We start from the raw sequence: 21,290 nt of genomic DNA, 5'->3' as shown, positions 1-21,290 counted from the left end.
ATGAAAGATCAGAGAGAAAATAAAGCACTGCTTTCTATTTTTGTCGGTGTTTACTTTGTTCCCTTGTTCACATGTCATGCACAAAACCATTTCAGTTTCCTCTGTTGAGACAGTTTCTCTTGCAGTTTCAATGTCTTTCTCACAGAGCAAGACAGCAGAGAAAACATGTTTTAAATATAGGAAAATGTGACTGTAAAACCACAAACTTGTGTTTTGTACAGAGAAGAGGTGAAGATGGTCAGAGAGCTACTGCACAGAAATCCCTTTAATCTAAGTTTTGAATTGACAAAGTCTTACTAAAGATGAAACTCTTCACTTCTATACTCATATCAGCCTTGGTATCAGAACCTGTATACATTTGCATGTAGGAAATGATTTTTCAGTATTATTCAGCTGCATAATTTCCCTTTTTTCTTTAGATACCCCAGTTTGGGCATCTTTCATTTCCAGTACTGCTGACCCAAATTGCCCATTCTTTCTGAAATACTTCTGCTGAGATCCTAAATCGTGAAGATTTCACTGTATTAATCCATCAGTGCTGCAATGCCACAGCAGCTCTGTGGGACTCAGCTCAAGTCCATTGCTGGCTTAGTGTGTTTGGATGCTGCTCTGTGTTTGTGGGGGCTTATAATGCTGTTGGAAGGGAGTGCAGGATGGGGAGAAAACACTTCCCAAGGACAGGGTCACAGCCAACTTTTTTTTTCTGATCCTCTGAGCTGTGAAGCATATGCTGACATTTTCTACTGGTTGCTCTTGACAATCTCTGAACGATGTATATGGGTTTGCTTAGGACTTGACATTTTCTTGCTCAACCTGTGTATAAGGCGGAACCCCATGTGTCTGCAAGGGGCATATTCTCACCAACAAAACCTGCAAGTGCTACTCCTAGTCCCATCCCCCCAAGCATTATAGACCCAGACAGTACATGGATTTCATGAGAGGTGGCTTACAGAGGCACAGGAAGGGCTTCTGAGGTTTGGGGTGTGGAGAAATCCCATGGTGGGAGTAATCTGATGGTTGGAAACCTCTTCTGAGGCTGTGAATGGTATGCTGTCTTGGAAGAACTAATGGATTTTTTGCTGCTTTTAGGAAATGATTTTGTATGGAAAAGTTCTGGAAAAGGAGGCAGGATTTGTCTTTGCCTAAAGTCCTGCTAAGTCACGCTGCTTTATGATGTTGAGATGGTTCCCAGGTGTTTGGACTGAAACCACCAGCTAAGGTGACAGTATGCACAGTTTGTCACAACACAACGGGCATAGTGCCTGGCACAGGCTTTGTGACAAACTGAGTTATGGTAAGAGAGTGCCCAGACCCAATGACTCTGATATTTCTCTTTAAAGAGCCACCAGCTACCAAAGGCTTGAAGGATGGTTGGCAGAGGGGTGGCAAGAGCCACAGGCTTTCCAGGCACTGCTGATTTTGGGAATGTGTAGTACTCCATTTTCATCTCACGTGGGCTGTTTTTCTCAGTGTATCAGGTTGATATCAGCACTTTGCTACCTTGCCTCTATCAGCCATTCCCATAACTGCTGCATAGCCAGCACTGCTGTAATTTCAGCTGCTAAGCCCTTGGCTCTTCTTGGTTTTAATCTTCCTATCCATTTTCCTGTTTCAAATCACAAAGGTCCATCCTCATGAAGAACAGTCCTTTCCTCTTTGTGCTACTGCTTGTTCTGCAGCTGAATTTTTCCTTGATGCTTCCCTGGTGCTTTGTGTCTAAAGCACAGCACAGAGACATGCAATGTGCGCCCTCCTTATTAATATAGATTGATGTTGAAAGGAGTGCTGGATGCAAGATTTTAATCAAGAAACTGCAGCAACTTTATGAGCATTATATATCTCTCTTAATTTGGCCAGCAATGAAAATATGGTTGGCAGGAGGAAAAAAGAAAACTCCTTCTCCCTCTCTCACCAATGTACTTTCCAACATGGAAAAAAAAAAGGATTTTGAATGAAGTGCCAATATGGATGCATTTGAAACTGCGAAATGTGATTCTTAATTGCTCGTGATTGTCTCTCCAACAACTGGTAGGTTAACCACGGCAGGCTGACAGCCTGCACTAACTGACAATCAATATTGTTGAAGCACAGAACCTTTGCCTGCAAGACACAAAAACATTTCATTTTCAAACACTACAGGACATCTGCTTCTGGAGAGAAAAAGTTGCTTCTTCTCAGCAATCTGCACCAACTTGTAACTTATTTTTTCTCCTTGCTTCGAGGAAACAAAAGTCTTCTTTATACCATATCCTTTCCACTAATCTGGCAGCTATCCAGTGTGGGTTTAAACAGATGTTCTGGAAAAAAATATGGCATATACAAATGAGATGGAATCCAGCAATTCAGTCATGGATTATTACAGATATAAAATGTGAAGGGCTAAATTCTTCCCAGATTCACATTCTGTATAATATTTGGCACTAGATGTAAGAACAGTACACAAACAAATCATTAATACCCTCATTATAATAATTATTATATATTTAGCACAAAGACCCCAAGCTGGCTCAAACCCTACATGTTAAATACTGTACAGATGCATGTTCAGGCTGAGGAGTTGATTCAAATGGCTGCTTGCACCAAAGACTTAGATATGTAAGTAACTTTCCTTGTGCATGTTTGCAGGATTAAGCCCCACATGTGATTATATTATTGGCAACAACTGGCATTTCTTACTTTCCACGCTGCAGCCTTTGAATAAATCACAAAACAACGAACAATTTGATTTTAAAGGGAAAGAATTTGATTCTTGCAGCATCTAAGGCTACTAAGGGCTGCCACAGGGTTGAAAATTTAGTGGTATAAATTGTATGGACACACTCTTCATAAACATGTATTACACAATTACACACAAGGCAATGAAACTGATAAGCTTTATCTTTTGAAGTGCTGAAATGCATCATACAGTCTCCTGATGTGAAGGGCAACCACCTAAGCCCTGAGCTCTGATGACACTCCTGGGATGACCTGTGAAAGCATCAGGGAAGGAGAGCTTGTGTCTCATGACAGATGCTGGGTGGGACTGAGGGATGCTGGTAACTTTGGGAAAGGCACAAAGAAATTGCTTTCAGCTTTTACTGATATTGCAGAGCCAGTATGGTCTGATGGACAGAATGTCTAAGAGCAAGTGTACCCTTATGGTCTGTGGAGACCTCAGGGTTCTGATGCTTGTGGGGGAATCCTTGTCTCCCAAGGATTCAGCCTGAGCTCCCAGTGACTGGGACTGTGCCTACCATAACCTGCTTTTCTTTTTAATTTTTCCATTTCCAAACGTTGAGCAATGAAGCCCAATGCTTATGGTAATAAACTAAAAAAAAAAAATCACCTTTTTGAGTATTCACAAAGGACACTTGATAACTTGATAAAAAAGTCTGTATCCTATTATTGTTATTGCTGAACAAAATGAAATGAAAGATGTTGGGGTGATGCCAGGGTGATGAGTGGGAGGGATTCCCTTGTCCCCATTTTTTCTGGCTGCTTTTTCTTTGCAGTCTCTAAGTTCTCATCACTTCATAAACTTCAAAAAAGTTTCAGGGAAATGAAAATACAGCAAACTGTAGCTTTTCTACCCCCATACTTTTTGAAATGAGAGCTCACTTGATGGGTTGCAATGGAAGAATAATGAAAAAATGTAAATGAGGAAAACAAAGAACTGGGCAGGTTATTTTTTCCCCTGCAGACAGGGTGAAACACTAAACATCAGATCTTTGTGAAATCCAAAGATATCCATAAATCACCATCTAGGAAACATCCCAAACGCAACTGTAAAAACCACTGCATGTGAAACACCATGAAAGAAAAGCAGCCTGCACTTTTCCTTGCAGGAGTGTTCTTCCCTTTCCCCACTGCTGCCTGTTGCTGTGAGAGCACTTGCAAGAGCAGCACTGCTTGATGCCGGTGGCCTTTGCCAGGGGCAGATGTTCTGGCGCTTTCCCAGATGTTCCGGGAAAGCAGAGGTGCTGGCAGTGCCCGGAGCAGCCCGCATGGCTGCACACACCCTCCTCCCCACACACAGCCCGCCCAGGATCCTTGTGAACTTGATGTCTCTGCAGAAATGCTGGTGAGCAGCCACATGGAGATGGCTCCAGTGCACACTCTTGGGCAATTTTAATAAATTTAGCAACAGAAGAAGGAGCTGAATTGAACGTGCTGGCTGACTGCTGCAAACTGCCTGGTTCTGGTTACAAGCTCAAGAAATCGAGCGAAATAACACGCAAAGCTTAGCTTATCCCATCTAAGCCAGTGAGCAAGTCAGGCTTAGTGGGTTATTTGATGATATTTGATTCTCCTTCTATATGAATAACATCTGAAAATATGCTGAGTCTCTTTGGAGTTGGTTTTGGTTTAAAAGAATTTGTTATTTAGAGCATTTCAATCAGTCACTCCCTGCCTTGCTGCTTTGACTGGTCACAGTGTCACGTTTGAGCCTTCCCATCCCCTGCCTCAAGAAACATCATCCTCATAACAATCAGGTGTTTTTTATGGAAGCCTCCAAAGGCAACAGGAGAGAGCACTGATGCTATAAGCCCACTGCTGAGGGTTAGAAATGAGGATGATGTTAAAGCGGGGAAAAAAGACAAAATTAAATAAAGAAAAATATCTGATTTCCAAAGCTCCACTGGCTACTTTTAGATGTCTCAGCTGCAGCCAGCTCAGTGCTAGGTTAGTTCACATGTGCACCCACATTGCTGCTGTGGCAAGGCCAGGGACACTGGCAGTGTTAAGCCTCCCAGACATCCCAAAGACTCTTCCTGGGCAGCGATGCCTGGTCTTTCTAGGAAGGAGCTCAGGCAGAACTGTTTGTCTTTTTCACCCCAGTCAAGTCACAGGTGGGTGATGCTAGAAAAATTAGTGGCCACCACACCTTACCTCCATCATCTCCATCACATATCTAGAGGGCTTCTGCAACTGCCACTCGTAGCAAAGTGACAGGAAGCTTTCTTCTCTGTCTCAGGATAATAATGTAAAAAGGCCATCCTGGGACAGACCAGAGGTACATCAAGTCTAGTGTCTTCTCTCCAAAATAGAACAGCAATGATGTGGTCAGATGAATGCAAGAACAGGGTAAGCAACCAGTGATTCTACCCCAGAGTATTCTTCAGGCTGTCAGCCCTGTATGGCTTTATAAGCCCAAATCTGTGCATTGCATTTAACACCTTTTGATAAATTTATTAACCATGAAATTTTCTCATGGTCCTCCAAACCTGTGTAGTCTTGACACCCTAGAGGTGCTGTATCAAGGAGATGCACACCTTAACCACAATCCCACAGAGAATCACCTTTAATTCATCCTGAACCCACAATCTTGCTGAGTTTTCTGCTGTTCCCGATTCTTATCCTGGAAGAAAGAGGGAAGGCCTGACCTCCCCATAATGATCTGATCCTGCAGTGTCCTGCCACCCCACCCTGAGTCACCTCTCACCGAGGCTGCAAGAGCTGTCCCTCTACAACCAGCCTGAGACTACGTGGCCACGTCCACTAGTCTGGACAGTAAGCTTGGGATTGGGAATGATCTAGACACAAGCTCAAAGAGAGTCTCCTGACTGGTAAGCAGTTAAGCCTCACCCAGGCAGTGTGGCTTAACTCATCAGTGCCCACAAAGAATGCAGGTACCCAAGTGCCATGCATGAGAGCCAGCAGTGTGGCAGCAGATGGAGCAGACAGTACCCCAGCTTCTGGATATGTTTAGACAGACAGCAGTGTTTAGCAACAACAATTCTTCCACAGTTTTCCCACCTTTACCTCCTCTTTCCTTCCAGACTTTAAGGTAAGCAACCTTAAAAGCAGCTCCAGAAGTGGGCAGGGACTAAAGAAGAAAGTCCCAGAAAAAGCATCTGGGCAGGGAGAGATGGGAAGGAGGCACATGCCCGTACCCACTGTCACCAGCCTGCCTGAAAAGAGAACTAATATAATTTGTGTGGGATTTTCCTCCCCCTCCCGCAGATCAAAAGGACAGCAGCAATGCAATCTGCTGTTTGTGTAGGAAATGTGTCAGAAGAAGGAAGGAGGGGATACACATGGGAACATCTGCTCAAAGAAGCCACTTGAACATTAACCATTTAGGTCCTGATCCAGGGAGCACCTGCCTAGAGTTAAGCCTCAATGACACCAGGGTGTGCATGCTCATGGCACCTAATGCAAAGTCCTGGAGGAGGTTAAGGGTGATGAGCAGTTCTTCCTCAGGCTGGGCTCATGCTTGCAGAGTGGAGCCCTTCCTGGTGCGGCTGGGCAGGTACATGCAGGCTCACTCTGGTGGCTCAGCCAAAGATGTGGGAAGAGCTGTGGCTGGCCAGAGTTCTGCCTCTCCATCAAGGCACACCTGGACAAGTGCAAGGTTTGCAATGTGGCTCCCTGAGTCACTGGTGCCAAGAGCACGGCACAGGGGAGACAGGACTTTTTATCTCATTTGTCTGTCAGGCTTTAAGCATCAAATTCCTCCCTTCCACTGCTCTACTCATTGTTCTCTCCCTCTTTCTGCAACAGCTGGACCTGGCAGCCCACAGAAGAAGCAGAAAATTAAAGGTGAGAGCAGCACATCTGTCTGTGAGTATTAGAAGTGCCCTGATCACTCACGGCCACCCCTTGTGACCTTTGCGCAAAAACTTGTCATTGGAATAAAGTATTTGCTGACCTGGCCTTGTAACACCACCACACATAAAGATAAGTACAGTGGAGAAACAGAAAAGTAAAAAAAAAAAAAAAAAGAAAAAGGTTGAATTCTTTCTTCCTTCTGCACATAAAATTAAAAATCTCACATTGTCCCAGCGCAAAAGAGTTGAGCACAGAAGGGAAACAACAGCCCCGTGTTGTTCTAGGCCAGGCGCCAGGACAACTTGTGTGAGTTTGTGCTGGCAGCCGTGTGCTCCGGCTGAGGGTCCACGCTCGGCCGCCGCACGGAGCTGACACCACCGACCCTTCCTCCCAGGCCACTGAGTCACCTTCCTGCCAGTCCCCCGCCACCCTCAACCCTCCAGGCACTGCAGCAGAGGCTGCTTTTTTGTTGTTGTTTGTTCATTTGTTTGGTGTGTCCTGTAAGACATGTCCCATGATTGTCATTTACTACCCAGGGTGGCATAGGAAAGACTGCTGCCTCTGTGAAAACATCAACCTTAACCCAGTTTTGGACACAGTCCAACAAATCCTTTACCCAGAGAAATACTTTTACACAAGTATTGAAGTCAACAGGAATCCTTGCATGAGTAAAGGATTGTGGGATTTAGCCTTTACCCATCTTATTTTTCCAGTAAATAAAATGTACTTTTTTGCCATTTTTATCCTTTCACTGTTCCTTGGTGTTTGCTTATTTCCCCAGAGTTCCCTATGATTACAAACATCATTTACCTTGTAATTCCTTTTTTTCTCATCTCTGCTGTATATAAATTTTGCTATTTTTGCCCACCTTACCTGTATACATGAATCAAATGGGCAATCTGATCTCCAAATTAGGAAAGAGAAATTGTTTGGATTTCAGCTTCTGCATCAGAGCTGATCTTCTCAGTACTGACTCCACATCAAATGCAGTGCTGAAAGAGCTGGGTGAAATTAGGTAACTCTCAATAACCAAATTTAAAAAAAAATCCTCTTTAACTATATTTTTGTTAGAACTGATCTTAAAAGGACCTCTGCTTTCCTTTTCTGTCCCTACCTTGTTAGGAATCTGGTCTAAATGCATGTAGTCACAAATCCTCTCCTGTATTCATCACTAAGATGCAGCAGAGAGCCTGAGAGTATCCTGATTACAAAGGTGTCGTTTGAACATTGCTCTGGACTAGAACTGGAGGCTATCTCTACTTCACTCAGCTGAAAATAAGTACTTAGCCTTTTGGACTATGGAATTAAAGGTAGGCATGACCAGCAGCACATCACACCATGTACACTGCTGGCTACAAAAACCTTGGGTCCTACAGTCACCCCAGCCCAATGGACCCCCTAGGCACATCACCAAGTCTGGGTCATGAGGGTCAGACAAAAAAGGGAGATGTAAAAACCACAGGGTTTTGGCCCACTGCTACTTCTGCAACTCTCCCAGTCCATTTAGTTTTACTTTTAGTTTGGCCCCTTCTTTGTCTCCTGCAAAAGAGCCTTTCATTGTTGTGCCAGCTTCTACAAAACCCCTTCTTGTCTACAAATGGTCACCAGCACAATTTCCACCACTCTGCTGTGACCAGGTAACATCCTACCAGCAGCACCCGCAGGCCCCCGGCAGGTGATCACCATTCCAGGTTGTTCCTTTCACTTATTAACTGTTATGGGCTGGCCTCCAGGTTAAGCGTGGTGCTGGGTGTCTTTTTCTCTTTAGCAAGTGTCACCGGGTTCACCAGATGAGAGAGACACTCTGCAAAAGCATCAGGAGTATATCTTAATGAGCCGGTATTCTTTTCCCAAGGCTTTGTACATTTTCTGACATCTCTATTTCCAAGAGCAAACTACTGAAATCCTTCTCCTCTCTGGGTGCAGGTGGAGCTCAGGCTAGTCGCTGTGTTGCAAGAGGAACTTGGTAACGTGAGAGCCTGGATCTCAGACTACAGCCTGAACTTCCTGATGCAGTGAAGTCTGTTGCTTTGTTGTGAAGTCATGATACAGGAGCAAAGTGCTGAATACACAAGTACAGGCTCTGAAATTAAAACTCTTCCACAGACAGGGGTCTACCTGCATGTAAATTCAAACTTACTCAGGTTTCAGGGAGGCCATTCTCCCTCACTGCACCTTCACCTTGGTACTAAGTGCTCATCCTCCCACAGACCCAGCTGGGTGATCAGCTTCAGGTATCCAACTCTGCAGCCACATTCTGAAGCTTAATGTTATTCACATCTTTCAGTGATTCATTAAAGCAGGACTTACACTGAAAGCCTAATTAAGAGTGAAGTCCCATATTCATTTCCAGAGCAGTAAAAGGCAAGTTATGTAAACTCACAGCAAGTAATTCTTCTTTTACCAGAAGAGCAACATAAAAGCATAAAATGCATCCATAGGCAAAACAGTAAAAGAGGGGAGTGAAGGTTCTGGCAGACAGTACGTAAGAGAAGGAAGTCTAGAAAGACATTTTTATTTGCATTTCTTACATGACATTCTCTGGACTTCCCCTCCACCTGGAATACATCAGAGGGAAGTGGAGCAACCAGTGTGATGGCTACTGTACAGCTCTGAGACAAAAGCAGCTCATTTTGACTAGAAAAATGGTCTGTCTTGCTCTCCTCATGCCCAGCCTCCCATTTCCCTCTCCATACCTGGAGCTGGGCTGCTCTCAGAGGCACAGGTTTGGAATTCAAGCTCCCTAAGGAGTCAAGCAAAGACAGCCCACTGAGCCCAGCTTCTCTCTGCACACAGCTCCCTGAATCACCCCAAAATTCTTCCTATCCACTGTCACCAAAATCTTCATCCCAGCTCCTTTGACTACGTTGTGAGCAACATCAAGGCAAGGTTGAGGCACGGCAAAGAGCAGGACTTGTCTTTGCTGAAAGGGTCAGCACAAAAAGGTTACGAGGGTGAGGGAAGAGGAAAATGTCCTAGGAGGGTAAGGAATAAAGTTAAGAAGATGATACCAGTGTGAGCACTCCAAGTTACAGAGGGTCTTGGAAGTGGGAGCAAGCAGCTTGGTTTTGATTCAGTACCTGATAAAAGGATAAAGGAATAGTAGAGGTGATAGCCGCAGCTATGGGGATGTGTTTGGGAGGGCAGGAGTGGGTATCACAGACAGAGATTGTAGAAAGGACAGTCTGAACTGTGTAACACAGGAGGTTTTAGTATGGGCAATGGAGGAAAGTGAGATGTTTGGGATTTTCTTATTTAACAGGCATCTGGGATACTTATTTGTTTATACTCAGGCTAGGTTGATTTAGAAACCCCATGGAAAAGCAAAAGAGAAGACTGATATTATAGACCCTACATGTGTGGAAAGACAGAGTCTTTTATGCCCTGAGATTGCTGATTTATCTAATAAGGAACCCAACACTTGTTCTAAGAACACATTCTGCCAACTCCACAAGTCCCAGGAGAGGAATGGATCCTGCTTAAGAGATCTTTTGCAGATAGTGGGATAAATATGCCAGATCTCTGCCTTACAAAGCTCAGGGTAGTAGTTGTGGCTAACATTGATTTGTCTTGGGATGAAGTGTTTTCTGAGGAACTGCTGCAAAAGTGGTATGAGAACATCTTTAGAACGAAAGCCCTTTATTCTAGGTTATATTTTTTGCTTAGCAAGTATTTTGATCCTGAGATTTCCCAGTCCTAGTCTAGCAAAACACTTCTGCAGTATTAAGGTCTCTTCTGGGACTTACCAGAATAAAGTGCATTGTTAATACAGTGCATTATTTGCTTACAAATAGAGCAACGCCAATTAAATTCTCTGCTTTAATAAGAAATTAGTAACTCTACACTGGACCCTTAATGAGGATACAGCAGATTCTGATTTAAAGACTTTTGTCTGAGTTTGATAAATTTTATGTCTGGTCCCAAAGCAGAGACCAATTTTGTCTCTTACTGTCCACTGGTGTTTATTGTCTTTCACCATCCTTCTCTATATATCCTGCTACAAACTTCTATACACATGTTATTTTATAATGTGGGTCCTCAGGTTCTTTCCTGGGCATTGATAAATACATAAAACAAATATTAAAAAGGAAGGAACATGCTTAATTTTATTTGAATTTTAAAATTAATTTTGGCAAAGAAAACCCAAGCAATGTTAAAATACAGTTGCCAGGGTGATGAACAAGAGTGAAAGAGGAAAAAAAACTCTGAAAGAAGAGTGTGCCTTGTCAATGCCATGCAAATTTCCTTCACCATTGCAAAGCAAGAAGCATGCTCTCTTTACTGAAAAAGCAATGGCTTTATAAAGGTTGAAAAGGTACCTTCATTTACCATTTCTAGAAAAACAGAACACAGCAAACCGAAAAAAAACCCTACACAACCAGAAGCTAAGGGTGAGTGAAACTATGGAAGATGAATAACTGAGTGAAAGCTGCCTCCCAGATGCTGACAGGAGAGCCAAGGTACAGGTGTGATATTAAATGCTTGGCTGGCTTGGACAGGGATGTTGCAAGCTCTCACTGCAGAGTAGAATGTGACCTGTGCCAGTGGTACCTCTGCAGAGTCTTTTTTGATTTTAATGCGTGTTCCTAGATTGATGCAGCCTTATTGACAGCCACGTTATTGCAAATAGAACAATATGTAATTTATACATGCAGCTTAGTGCCACCAGCCTCTCCATTTGGTAGGATGATTTGACAATGGCCCTGGCTGCTCCTATATGTATTCACAAATACTGCAGCACATGCAGGGCCTCGTTATCGGGGAGAAATCAGCAGGACAGCCATAAAACAAATACGACTCACATAAGCGCACTGCTGAGGAGAATGTCTGCAATATATGCTCTGATTAATGTCTGGAATGGCAGCAGTGCAAGTTAATGCTTTCTGGAGTTTTGGATGACATGCTTGAAAAGATCTTTGGGAAAGTCGTGCCCACTTTTACGACTTGACTGCAAACTGAGCAACCCCCCAAATGCTGACCTTGGATTTGACTGCAGGGCAAGTGCTGGAGGAGATTGCTAATTGGGGATGCCAAGGGCAGCTCCTTGTCTTACCACCAGCATCTCTGCATCTTTTGGAGTTAAATTCCTCCCTGTTTCACAGGAGGGAATGAAGCATTCAGTCCTTCTAATTCTTGCTGCTGTCTGCAAGGATAAAACAGCCTTTGAAAAAGTTTGGAAGAACTTCTGCAAATAAACCTCACTATGACCAATGCACTTAAAATAGCTTCAATCCTGCAAGTATTAGACAGTCTTAGGCCCTGACTCTCCCTCTGAAATATAACTGGACTATCACAAAGAAGATGTCCTATTAAAAAAAAAAAAAAAAAAAGAACATAAAAGCACTGAAATCATGTAGAAACAAACACAAAGAGGCTTCTGCCCAATGCGGTGAGAGAGAAAACGATTAAATTGCATGAAAAACCTGTTGCTACCACTTCTGCATCTGGCCAACAAAGAGGGCTAGAGAGGCCCCACTCAGTAAATACCTACTCTTGTTGGATCAAAGGGGTAAGAATGGAAGCGAGTCCTCAGGCTTTATGGATCCAATCCAGTTGGTTTTTCTACTAATTTCTGTGGGCTTTGGCTGATGTCCAGGCAGCAAAAACAACCAGGAGCAGGGCTAGCCTTGCCTGGCAAGTGGAAGCCCTGCCAGCACCACTGATTTTTACTCTCTCTGCCCTAAAGCTGGGCTTTCTGTTCAAGTCTGGAAAGCTCCATAGGCAGCAAAAGGTTTGTTGGAGCCCAGGAGAGTTTTAGCCAGACCCAGGAATGCACACAGCTGCACAAAGATGCCCAACATAGTCACTCCCAACAGCTTCCATCAGTCCCCATCCACATTCAGCCGTCCCGCTGTTTGGTGGCACAGTGGTTGTGATCTCCTCCGAGCACAGGCACCAGCCACAAAGCTCTGTATTGGCCAAGCAGCTCTGCCTGGCTCTGCTCCATTGAGGAAGGACTGAAAACAGAGCCTTCTCTGGGCTTGGTGGGAGGGGAGCCCTCAGCCTGAGAAGGGCTCAGGGGCCAGGGAGAGGAAAGCAGATAGTTTGCTCACCCTGTCGCGCTCTCACAAGGGCTGTCAGAAACGCAGGAGCTCTCGGAATAAAGTTTCTGGGGCAGTTCTTCCTGTTGCCTTGCTTCCAGTAATGACTTTGTGCTTGTTTACATTAGCGAGTTGTACTACCAGTATTTTATACAGCCGTAGCTAAATCAGTACAACACCTGTATTGTACCCAGAGTTGCCTTGGTGTGAAGGTGAGTATAGTATTTCTGAGTCCTGAAAAAGCAAGCCAGCAACATGCCAAATGGATACTTAGAGGAAATGGGAATGCTGTTGTATTTTCTGACACTGCAAACTTGATAATGACTGCAGACTTACTGTGAAATTGTAATTGGCTTCCTAAAAATAAGACACTGCTAGATTGTAGACAATTATACCTAGCTTACAGCGCCCAAAGAGGAATTAAGACCTTGGTCCTTTTTGTAATCTTGTTTTTTTCTCAATTTATGTACTAAAGGGGAGAGGGTAACATGAATTATTAGTTACACAAAACTGCCTAGAAGCCTAATTCATACGAGTACAAAATTCTGCCTAACATTTCCAATGTACAAAGACAACAAAACTCCACAAGTTAGCAAATCCACAGAGTAACTTCATGGAGATTGCACTTGCATTTTGGGGAAGAAATTGCTCCAGTCTTGGTAGAGCCTGTGCAGGCTGTGACTGCAGGATGTCACCGTCTTTAAAAGGACAGCACTCCTCAGTCCTGTCTGCCATGGTGGACAAATAGATAAAGCTCTCAGCTTTACTGAATGGTGACAGATTTAACCCCAGGACCTTTAACTCTTTTGCTGGGCACCTCCACACTCTGAGCTGGAATTTTCCAATTTGAGCCCTGCAGCTGACAGTATTACCAAATACTGTTACTCTGAGAAGGGCTTTGTGACAACACAATCATTAATGCTCAGACACCCAAATATCCTGGCATTCACTGCAAATGGAGTTAAACAGTTGAGGTTTGTGGAAGAAAAGTGGTGTTGGTGATGCAGACCCCAGCTCCTGTGACAAAGAGCCTTAATATATCAGAAATCCAAATTAAATTAGATTAAACTCAAATTAAACCCAATGTTTTAAGGTGCTAATGCTACCATTGTAAAAAAAATGTGGAACAAAATGGATTTATTAAAAAAAAAAAAAAAACAAAAAAAAAACTTGCTATTTTGCAGATATTGTAATCTAGGCAAGGCAACCTAGAGGAAGGAAAGGGAAAGGAGTTTCCCTGCTGTACTTGTTGGAGACTAAAGCACAGTCTGGAGACTTCAGCTGGCACCACGCACGGCGTTCGCAGGGGAGCTCTGAAGCGCCCCCGGTGCTCCGCTACCCCTCCACTCTCCTTACCCACCAGCACTCTCACGTTCATCCCTCAAAAACGTCAACATCCACCTCGACCCGGAGCCTGAATCCACAGCCCCCTGCCCCCCCTCCCGGCGCTGCTGCAGCCCCGAGGCTCCGGGACAAGCCAGAGCCGCGACATCCCGGGCAGCTCCCTGCGGGGTCGGAGCGGCACCGGGGCTCCGGCAGCCGCAGCTTCCCAGCGGGTTTCGGCCGCGTCTGCCGGGTCCGACCGGGGTGGGAACCCCGGCGGGAACCCCGCGCTCCGCTCCCCGCTCCTTGCAGGGCGCTCACTTTGGATGCGAATGCAGCTAATTAAAATTTAAAATTCAAATCAACTATCGAAAAGGTCATCTTGAAAAATCCGTCGGCGTTTGGTGTTTATCAGCTGGCGCGCAACTACAGATAAACCCGGTGTGTGTGTGTGTGTGTGTGTGTGTGTGTGTGTGTGTGTCTCGGGGGGAGCAGCGCCGCGCCCCTCGCCTCAGCCCCGCGGCGGGGCGGGCGCCGCGCAGCTCCCGCGGCCGCGCAGCTCCCGCGGCCGCGCTGCCCCGGCCCCGCGCTCCGCGGCACGTCGGGCTGCAGCGGGCGGGCGGGCGCGCCCTGTCCGCGGCGGCGCAGCGGAGTTGGGAGCGGGACGGCGGCGCTGCCAATGCAGCGGCCGGGAGGGGAGGGCGGCAGCAGCAGCAGCGGCGGCGGCAGCAGCAGCAGCAGCAGGAGGAGGAGGAGGCGGCGAGGGGGAGGGCGCAGCCGGCAGCGCGCACCGGCCGGCGGCGGCGGGGCTGGCCGGGGCGGCGGGGCCATTGTGTGCTCCAGACGGGGACACGGCCGCTCGCTACCGCACCCTCGCCCGCACCCGCGGCTCGCAGCAGCGAAAGTATCGCGAGAGCGGCCGGCGAACAACCTGCTCCGCCACAGCCCCGCGCCGCGCCCGCGGAGCGCCCGCGCCGCCGCCGCGCACATGCGGACGCCGAGCGCCGCCGCCGCCCGCCGGTGAGTAACGCGGGGAGACCCGCGGAGCGGCGAAACGCGGGGGGAACTCGCCGCCACGCCACACCCCGGCGGGGGGAAAGTCCTCCCCGCAAAGTTGGGGAGCGCGGCTGTGAAAGGGGGAGATCCCAGGAGCGGCTCCGCGGTGCTTCCCCTTGCCGGCCCCCCCAGCGCTGCGCGGAGCCGGGCACCGGCGAAGGTCACAGCGGCGGGCTGCGGGGAGCAACTTTGCGGCGGGAGGTGGGGTCCGGGCTGGGGGCTGGTGGTGGCGAGAGTGTCGGAGGGGGGGGGGCGGGCTCGGGGCAAGTTTGTGGGATTTAATCGCGGGCTATAAATGGGGCTGCTGGAACTTTAAAAGGCAGCAAGCTGTGGTTGGCTGGTAGCGAGATTTGGAGTAACATATGGCATTAAAAGGCGCACAGCTGGAGGTAGCATTTCCATCGCAGTGAAGTCAGAGCAGCTGACTCTCCAGCTTGCGGTGTAATTAGCAAACCGAGCACTCCTCCTTCCCTCCCTCCTCCTCCCTCCCGCCTGCCTCTCTCTCTCTCTCTCTCTCTCTCCCCCTCCCTCCCTCCCGCCGCGCCTCGGTCGCACTCGCACCGCGCTCCCTCCTGCCCGCCCGGCTCCGCGCCCGCGGCCGGCCCCGCCGCGCCCCGCGGAAGGTAAGCGCCTGGCCGTGGCACGCAGCCGGCTGCAGCCTCAGTCCTGCCCTCCCGCCGGCCTTCCGCCGCTTATTTTCCTCCTTGCCTTTTAATAACTTCAAGGGAAACTTTTTTTTTTCCTCCCCCCTTTATCCTCCCCGCCCTTTTCGCGTGCGGGGGCCGGGGCCTCTCGCCCCCCTCCCCGCAGAGCCGCCGCTCCCCCAGCGCCAGCCGCCGCTGTTTTGTTGTGATTCGGTGCATAACGACTGAGGATAAAGTTTAAATGTGCGTGTGTGTGTGTGTGTGTGTGCGTGTGTGACGCGGGGAATACGCTTTATTAAAAGATGCCCCAAGTTAGCGTTGCTGGGAAGACAGCCTGGGAGTTGATGCTTTTTTTCTTTTTGGGGGTGTGTGTGCGCTTTCCTCTGCATAATTTTATTAAAGTGCTTAGTGGGAGAAACAAAGGTTGGAGGGGCTGCTGCCTTACTAGCTTTTGTTTACTTACAATCAAGTTTTTCCTGTTCGGAGCAGGTGCGAAAGGATGAGAAACATGTTGTGTTGGTGTTTTTTTTTTTTTTCCTCCCCCCCCTTAATAAAACTATTACAGACAATTAACAGTAAATGTTATCTCCAAGGCTGTTTCTTTGGCTTGGGTTACCAAAAAGCCGATCTGTTTGTTACAGCTGCTAGGAGGCTTTAGTTTACAGTAGCATTCAAGTTTTTCCTGTTTTGAACAGGTTATGAAGGAAGAATGGAGTTTCCAGACCATAGCCGCCAGTTGCTGCAGTGTCTGAGTCAGCAGCGTCACCAGGGCTTCCTGTGTGACTGTACTGTTTTAGTTGGAGAAGCTCAATTCAGAGCTCACAGAGCCGTTCTTGCCTCTTGCAGTATGTACTTCCATCTTTTCTACAGGGACCAGTTAGACAAAAGGGATATTGTGCATCTGAACAGTGACATTGTCACAGCCCCTGCCTTCAGCCTGCTGCTCGAATTCATGTACGAGGGAAAGCTGGAATTCAACAGTCTCCCAGTGGAAGATGTGCTGGCTGCGGCGAGCTACCTTCACATGTATGACATTGTGAAAGTCTGCAAGGGCAAGTTGAAAGATAAAGAATTGTGTTCGGAAGAGAAGATTAATGATGAGGCGGCTAGTTTGGAGAAAGCGGAGCAATTTCTAGACGCCGGAGTGCCCGTGGTCCACGAGTTTGACCCAGGAAACAAACAAAAATTCAGCGTTGCAGAATACGAGAGAGCAGCAGGCAAAGAAAAGGTCAGCAGTCACCCCGCCTGGTCCTCTGATCATATAAGTGTCAGCTCTGTGCCGACAGAGGCAGAACCGTGCGCCGCAGCAGCTGGAAAAACAAAGGCTAATGTCAATAGTTCCACAGGACCTTTGTCCCAAAGGTCTGTTAACCATCCCCTGGCTTCGAGTGATGTGGACTGCGCGCTGGATTTGTCTTTCAAGCCCGTGCCGGGGAGAGATTCTTTACACCCCTCCTATGTCTTTGGACAGCTGGCTTCCGACAGCCAGCAGCAGGGTACCGAGCCACTTGTTAAAGATGAACAAGACTTGCTGTCAGATCAGGAGGACAGCGAAGCCAGGAGTCCAGAGAGTCAGCATTTTGGGAATTCAGCCAAAAGCCTAGTGACAGGGTTAGGACACATGTTCGCGGGGAATGGCAGCTCTCATGCCCGAGAGGAGGATATAGATCAAGAGCGAGACGAGAGCGAGGACGACATGGATTCATCGGACATCTCCTCGGGCGTCCTCGTGCCTCCTGGGCATATCTGCATTTGTCCCCTCTGTAGCAAGGTGTTCCCGAGCCCGCACATCCTTCAGCTGCACCTGAGCTCTCACTTCCGTGACAAGGACGGCTCCCGGACCCGCCTGTCCCCCGACGGGTCGGTCCCCACTTGCACCCTCTGCGGAAAGACTTTTTCCTGCATGTACACGCTAAAGAGGCACGAGAGGACTCACTCGGGGGAGAAGCCGTACACCTGCGGCCAGTGCGGGAAGAGCTTCCAGTATTCCCACAACCTCAGCCGCCACGCGGTCGTGCACACGAGGGAGAAACCCCACGGGTGCAAGTGGTGCGAGAGACGCTTCACGCAGTCCGGGGATCTGTACAGACACATCCGCAAATTTCATTGTGGCCTTGTAAAGTCCTTGGTTGTTTGAGATGTGTGACTTTTGCTTTGTTTGGTTTTTTTTTGTTTGTTTGTTTTTTTTTTAATATCTACAACCCCCCCCCCTTTTAAAACAAAACAGAAAAAAAAAAAGGCAGCATCTGAATTTTAATTTTGTTTTTCTCCCTTTCCTTTATTTTGTTTTGGTGATACTCACTTCAGGTATATAATCTTTAAAAGATGCAGCGGTATACACTCCAGAGGCCTTTTAATGCAGTCCTTCCACCTCTCCATCTCTCCCCTTCCCCTGCCACCTTCCCTTCCTAGCACAGTCCTTTAGGTCTTCTTTTGTGCACCCATGTTACATTATTAATGTGAAATGATCTTAAGTAATTCTGCAATGATTTAGCATCACTTTTCACACTGGAAGTACTTGCTTAGTGGTCAGGGTTGGTTTGGGTTTTCTTTTCCTTTTTTTTTTTTTACCCTTTTTTTTGTTTTTGAAAAAAGAGTATCAGCACATTCTGGAGAAAAATTTGGCTTCCATTAAGCTCCCCAAATGCCCTCTGTGTGTTGCAGAGAAACATCTGAAGAGATAAACTATTATTTAAATACATTTTGGTGTAAGGAAACCTGTCCACACATTGCAGAGTGGGCAAGATGTACTTTTATTTTATAGAGTTAGATGAGACATTGAATTGGCCCTAATTTTAAAGGGGTTGAGAATTCCTGGCTGCGTCTTTGATACTGGTCATTTTTTATTCTCTTTATTCCATTAATACTGCTCTGCAGTTGGTCCTAAAATCTAAATGAGAAGTTTTTTGCCTTGGGACTTGACTTAAATTTTCCCTTCCCACCCATCCTCCTCACTGGGCTGACCTGCTGAAAAGCTGCTTTTGAGCATAAAATGTGGATGGAAAAACACTTTCTGTCTGCAGTGTATTCACTCCCAAAATGTTGAAGGATGTACACTAGGACATAGAAAAAATTTGTATAATATGTGAATATTTTCATTCCCATATTGACATCCAGAGGCTGATCCCATCTCCCTTGGAGGGGACAGCAGCTATAAAGTGGCCAAATACCCCTCCTGTTACCGGGTTTCTGGGGTTTCATAGTTCTAGGTAACTCATACCTTGTGCATTAGGAGATGCCCTGCTGTCTTGCCCAAAAAGTTTGCTGCCATGCTAAAACCAGCAGCATGAAATTATATTTTATTTTATTTTATTTTTATGAAGTTGGCAATTCCCTCTGAGCCAAATTGTGTGCAATTGCTGATGTTCCCAAGAGGCAGCATGAAGATGAACTGCTGAAGGGAAAGCGTGGCCTAACTTTGTCCCCAAGTCCCACCTTTTCAGGGGAAGTTGTTGGGGGTTTTGTTTTTTTCGTTTTTTTTTTTTTTTAGTTTGTTTGTAAACTGAGGCTGCCTGTAACTATAGCCAGTTTTACTCCAGATGATTCAGTTTATTGCCTATTAGATCATCATTTGGTCTGTGCATGTCGGTGGATATCACTTTGTTCCCTTCCAGTCAAATGACCCATTCAAGGTACATGTACACGGGACTGAAATATAATAATAATATCTGAGGGGTGTGAATGTCCTTCTGCTGCATTAGCATTGCTTCACCAGCTTTCTTGGCACTCCTGGAGTTGTTTGGTGAAACTTAAGTGTGGGTTTTAAAATGAATTTGAAGCACTGATTTAGATTATTTTTAAAAGTTGTGCTTAAAATACTGTATTGCATCTTATGAAGAAAAAACTTCCCAATGCCTTTCCCCCTCTGGTCCAAAAACTGAGCACTACCTACATAAATAATATGGGATTGACTTTTTTTTTTTTTTAATAAGTACTTTCTCTTTAAGGAAAATCAGGATATACTTGTTACAGCCTCTTACTATTCATCTCTTAAACTATGAATGTACATGTAATGTGAAATTTTGCTTTTATTTATAGTTTTGGGGTTTGTTTTCAGTTTATTTCTCAACTGTAAAATATTTTTGCTGAACCTGTTACATATGAAAGTTGTGGGAGAGTACTGTATCTTGAACATAAGTGGCTTTGGTACTGTGGTCTTATTCTACTTAATCAGTTTTTTTTCTTTTTTTTTTTTTTTCCTTTTTTTATTTTTGCTGTGATTGGAAATAGCACTGAACAAAATCTAGTAAAATTAAGTTATTTTTCTTTCTACTAAAATTAAGTTATTTTTTTCTCCTGAAGATACTTGATATAGTATTTATTAGATTTTTTGTTTTGTTTTTGAAGTGGAATTATTACTTTTAATCTATTTCAAAACTAGTTAATTTACACTTTAAATTTTATAACAATGGGTTTTGCATGTTGAGCAACATGTAAAGAGTTTAATGTAGAGTCAGCATTACTGAATCTGGTAATCTTAATTTTGCATTCTTGTGACACTTTTGTTTGCATTTCAGTCTTCAATTACTGTTTGTTTTTTTTTTAGAAGATCATAAAATAGGATGTGCCATAAGAACGTCATTAGTGTATGGAGCAGGGAAAAGTTGAAACAAGTTTTTGTCTGATCTTAGTATAGAAAAAATTCATTAAACTGATGCTATGAGCATGCTCTGTGCTGCAGTGAATATGGGGCAAAAGTTTTTGTTTTGTTTTTTTTTTTTTAATAAGAAAAGAAAAGACTTTCTCATCCTTGACTACATCATGAACACACTGTTCTCATAGTCTGGTGTTTGTGTTCCCACTCCTCTTAGCTTGAATTTCTAAAGTAAAGAAATGTTTGCACTTATTTTTGTTCTTAAGGTGACTTTATTTTGGCTATTTCTCTGTGTGTCTCTTATTTTTAAGTTGCAATAGGTTGGAGCATGTTTTCAAAATGGTTCATGGCTCTACGGAGAAGTACTAAAACACGGCACACTTAACGCTTGTCTCTTCATAAACTATTTCTCTGTGGGGCAGTTGCTGTCTCCATAGGGAACAGTCCTGCTCTGCATTTTAAACACTGGATTTGTCTTCTACTACAAACAAATACTGTGAAGTTAATGTAAAAAAAAATCATTGATATTTTTAATTGTTTTTAATCTTGGTGCAGTTCAGATTAAATATGTATATTTAAAGACACTAATTTTTGTGGGAGAGTTTTATAGTATACAGTATGTAGAAAAGCTATTGGAATGGAATATATTTTATAAAAATGTTCTATCACTGTTTTATAGTGAACTATTTTTCCTTCAGTGTTAGTGTAATACTGTTAGTCTAGATACGACAATCGCAGGAAGAGTGATTCAGGCTACTGTAGCGCTTAGTTTTGTGTGGAGTTCTGTTTGCAACTGTATTGGTATGTGCTGTACAATGTGACAATCGTGACTAGGATTGTTGTCTTTATAAATTTACATGAAATAAAACGTGCTAGCATTGTAAGCTTGAGCTTCCTCCCCCCTTTAGCAGAAGGGGTGTGGTGTTTGCCATTTTTTATGATGGATTAATAATGATTACTTTAATTGCAAGTATTTTATAATTTGCCACTTTAAAAAAATTTATTACTATGTACTCTAATAATTTCTTTGTTTTTCAGGGCCATCTGGAATTTTAGACATGTAAGGAGCTGTCATTTCTCAGTCAGAGCCTGACGGAACAT

At 45.2% G+C, this 21,290-nt stretch overlaps 1 protein-coding gene across 4 annotated transcripts; it reads left to right on the top strand.

The window, feature by feature from the left end:
• Positions 1–14,663: 14,663 nt before the first annotated feature.
• Positions 14,664–21,073, top strand: ZBTB42 (zinc finger and BTB domain containing 42). Of its 4 annotated transcripts, none has more exons than XM_068192267.1 (2): positions 14,664–14,915; positions 16,291–21,073. In XM_068192267.1, the coding sequence occupies exon 2, from the start codon at positions 16,305–16,307 to the stop codon at positions 17,730–17,732; it is 1,428 nt and encodes a 475-aa protein (XP_068048368.1). In that variant the 5' UTR covers positions 14,664–14,915; positions 16,291–16,304; the 3' UTR covers positions 17,733–21,073. The 4 variants fall into 4 exon arrangements, with proteins under 4 accessions (XP_068048368.1, XP_068048367.1, XP_068048366.1 ...); XM_068192266.1 differs by lacking the exon at positions 14,664–14,915 and adding an exon at positions 14,997–15,152; XM_068192265.1 differs by lacking the exon at positions 14,664–14,915 and adding an exon at positions 15,224–15,574.
• Positions 21,074–21,290: the final 217 nt, after the last annotated feature.

This window comes from Anomalospiza imberbis, chromosome 6 (genome assembly GCF_031753505.1).
Source record: "Anomalospiza imberbis isolate Cuckoo-Finch-1a 21T00152 chromosome 6, ASM3175350v1, whole genome shotgun sequence".
Classification (NCBI taxonomy): Eukaryota; Metazoa; Chordata; class Aves; order Passeriformes; family Viduidae; genus Anomalospiza; species Anomalospiza imberbis.
The sequence above is the reverse complement of the archived record's forward strand: the minus strand, read 5'-3'. Positions and strand labels throughout refer to the sequence as shown.

Bases quoted from the DNA above. Each gene is read 5' to 3' on its own strand.
- ZBTB42 (XM_068192264.1), top strand. From the start codon at position 15,898: ATGCCCCAAGTTAGCGTTGCTGGGAAGACAGCCTGGGAGTTGATGCTT. The intron at 16,085-16,290 runs GTGCGAAAGGAT...TGTTTTGAACAG, and splicing joins GTTTTTCCTGTTCGGAGCAG to GTTATGAAGGAAGAATGGAG.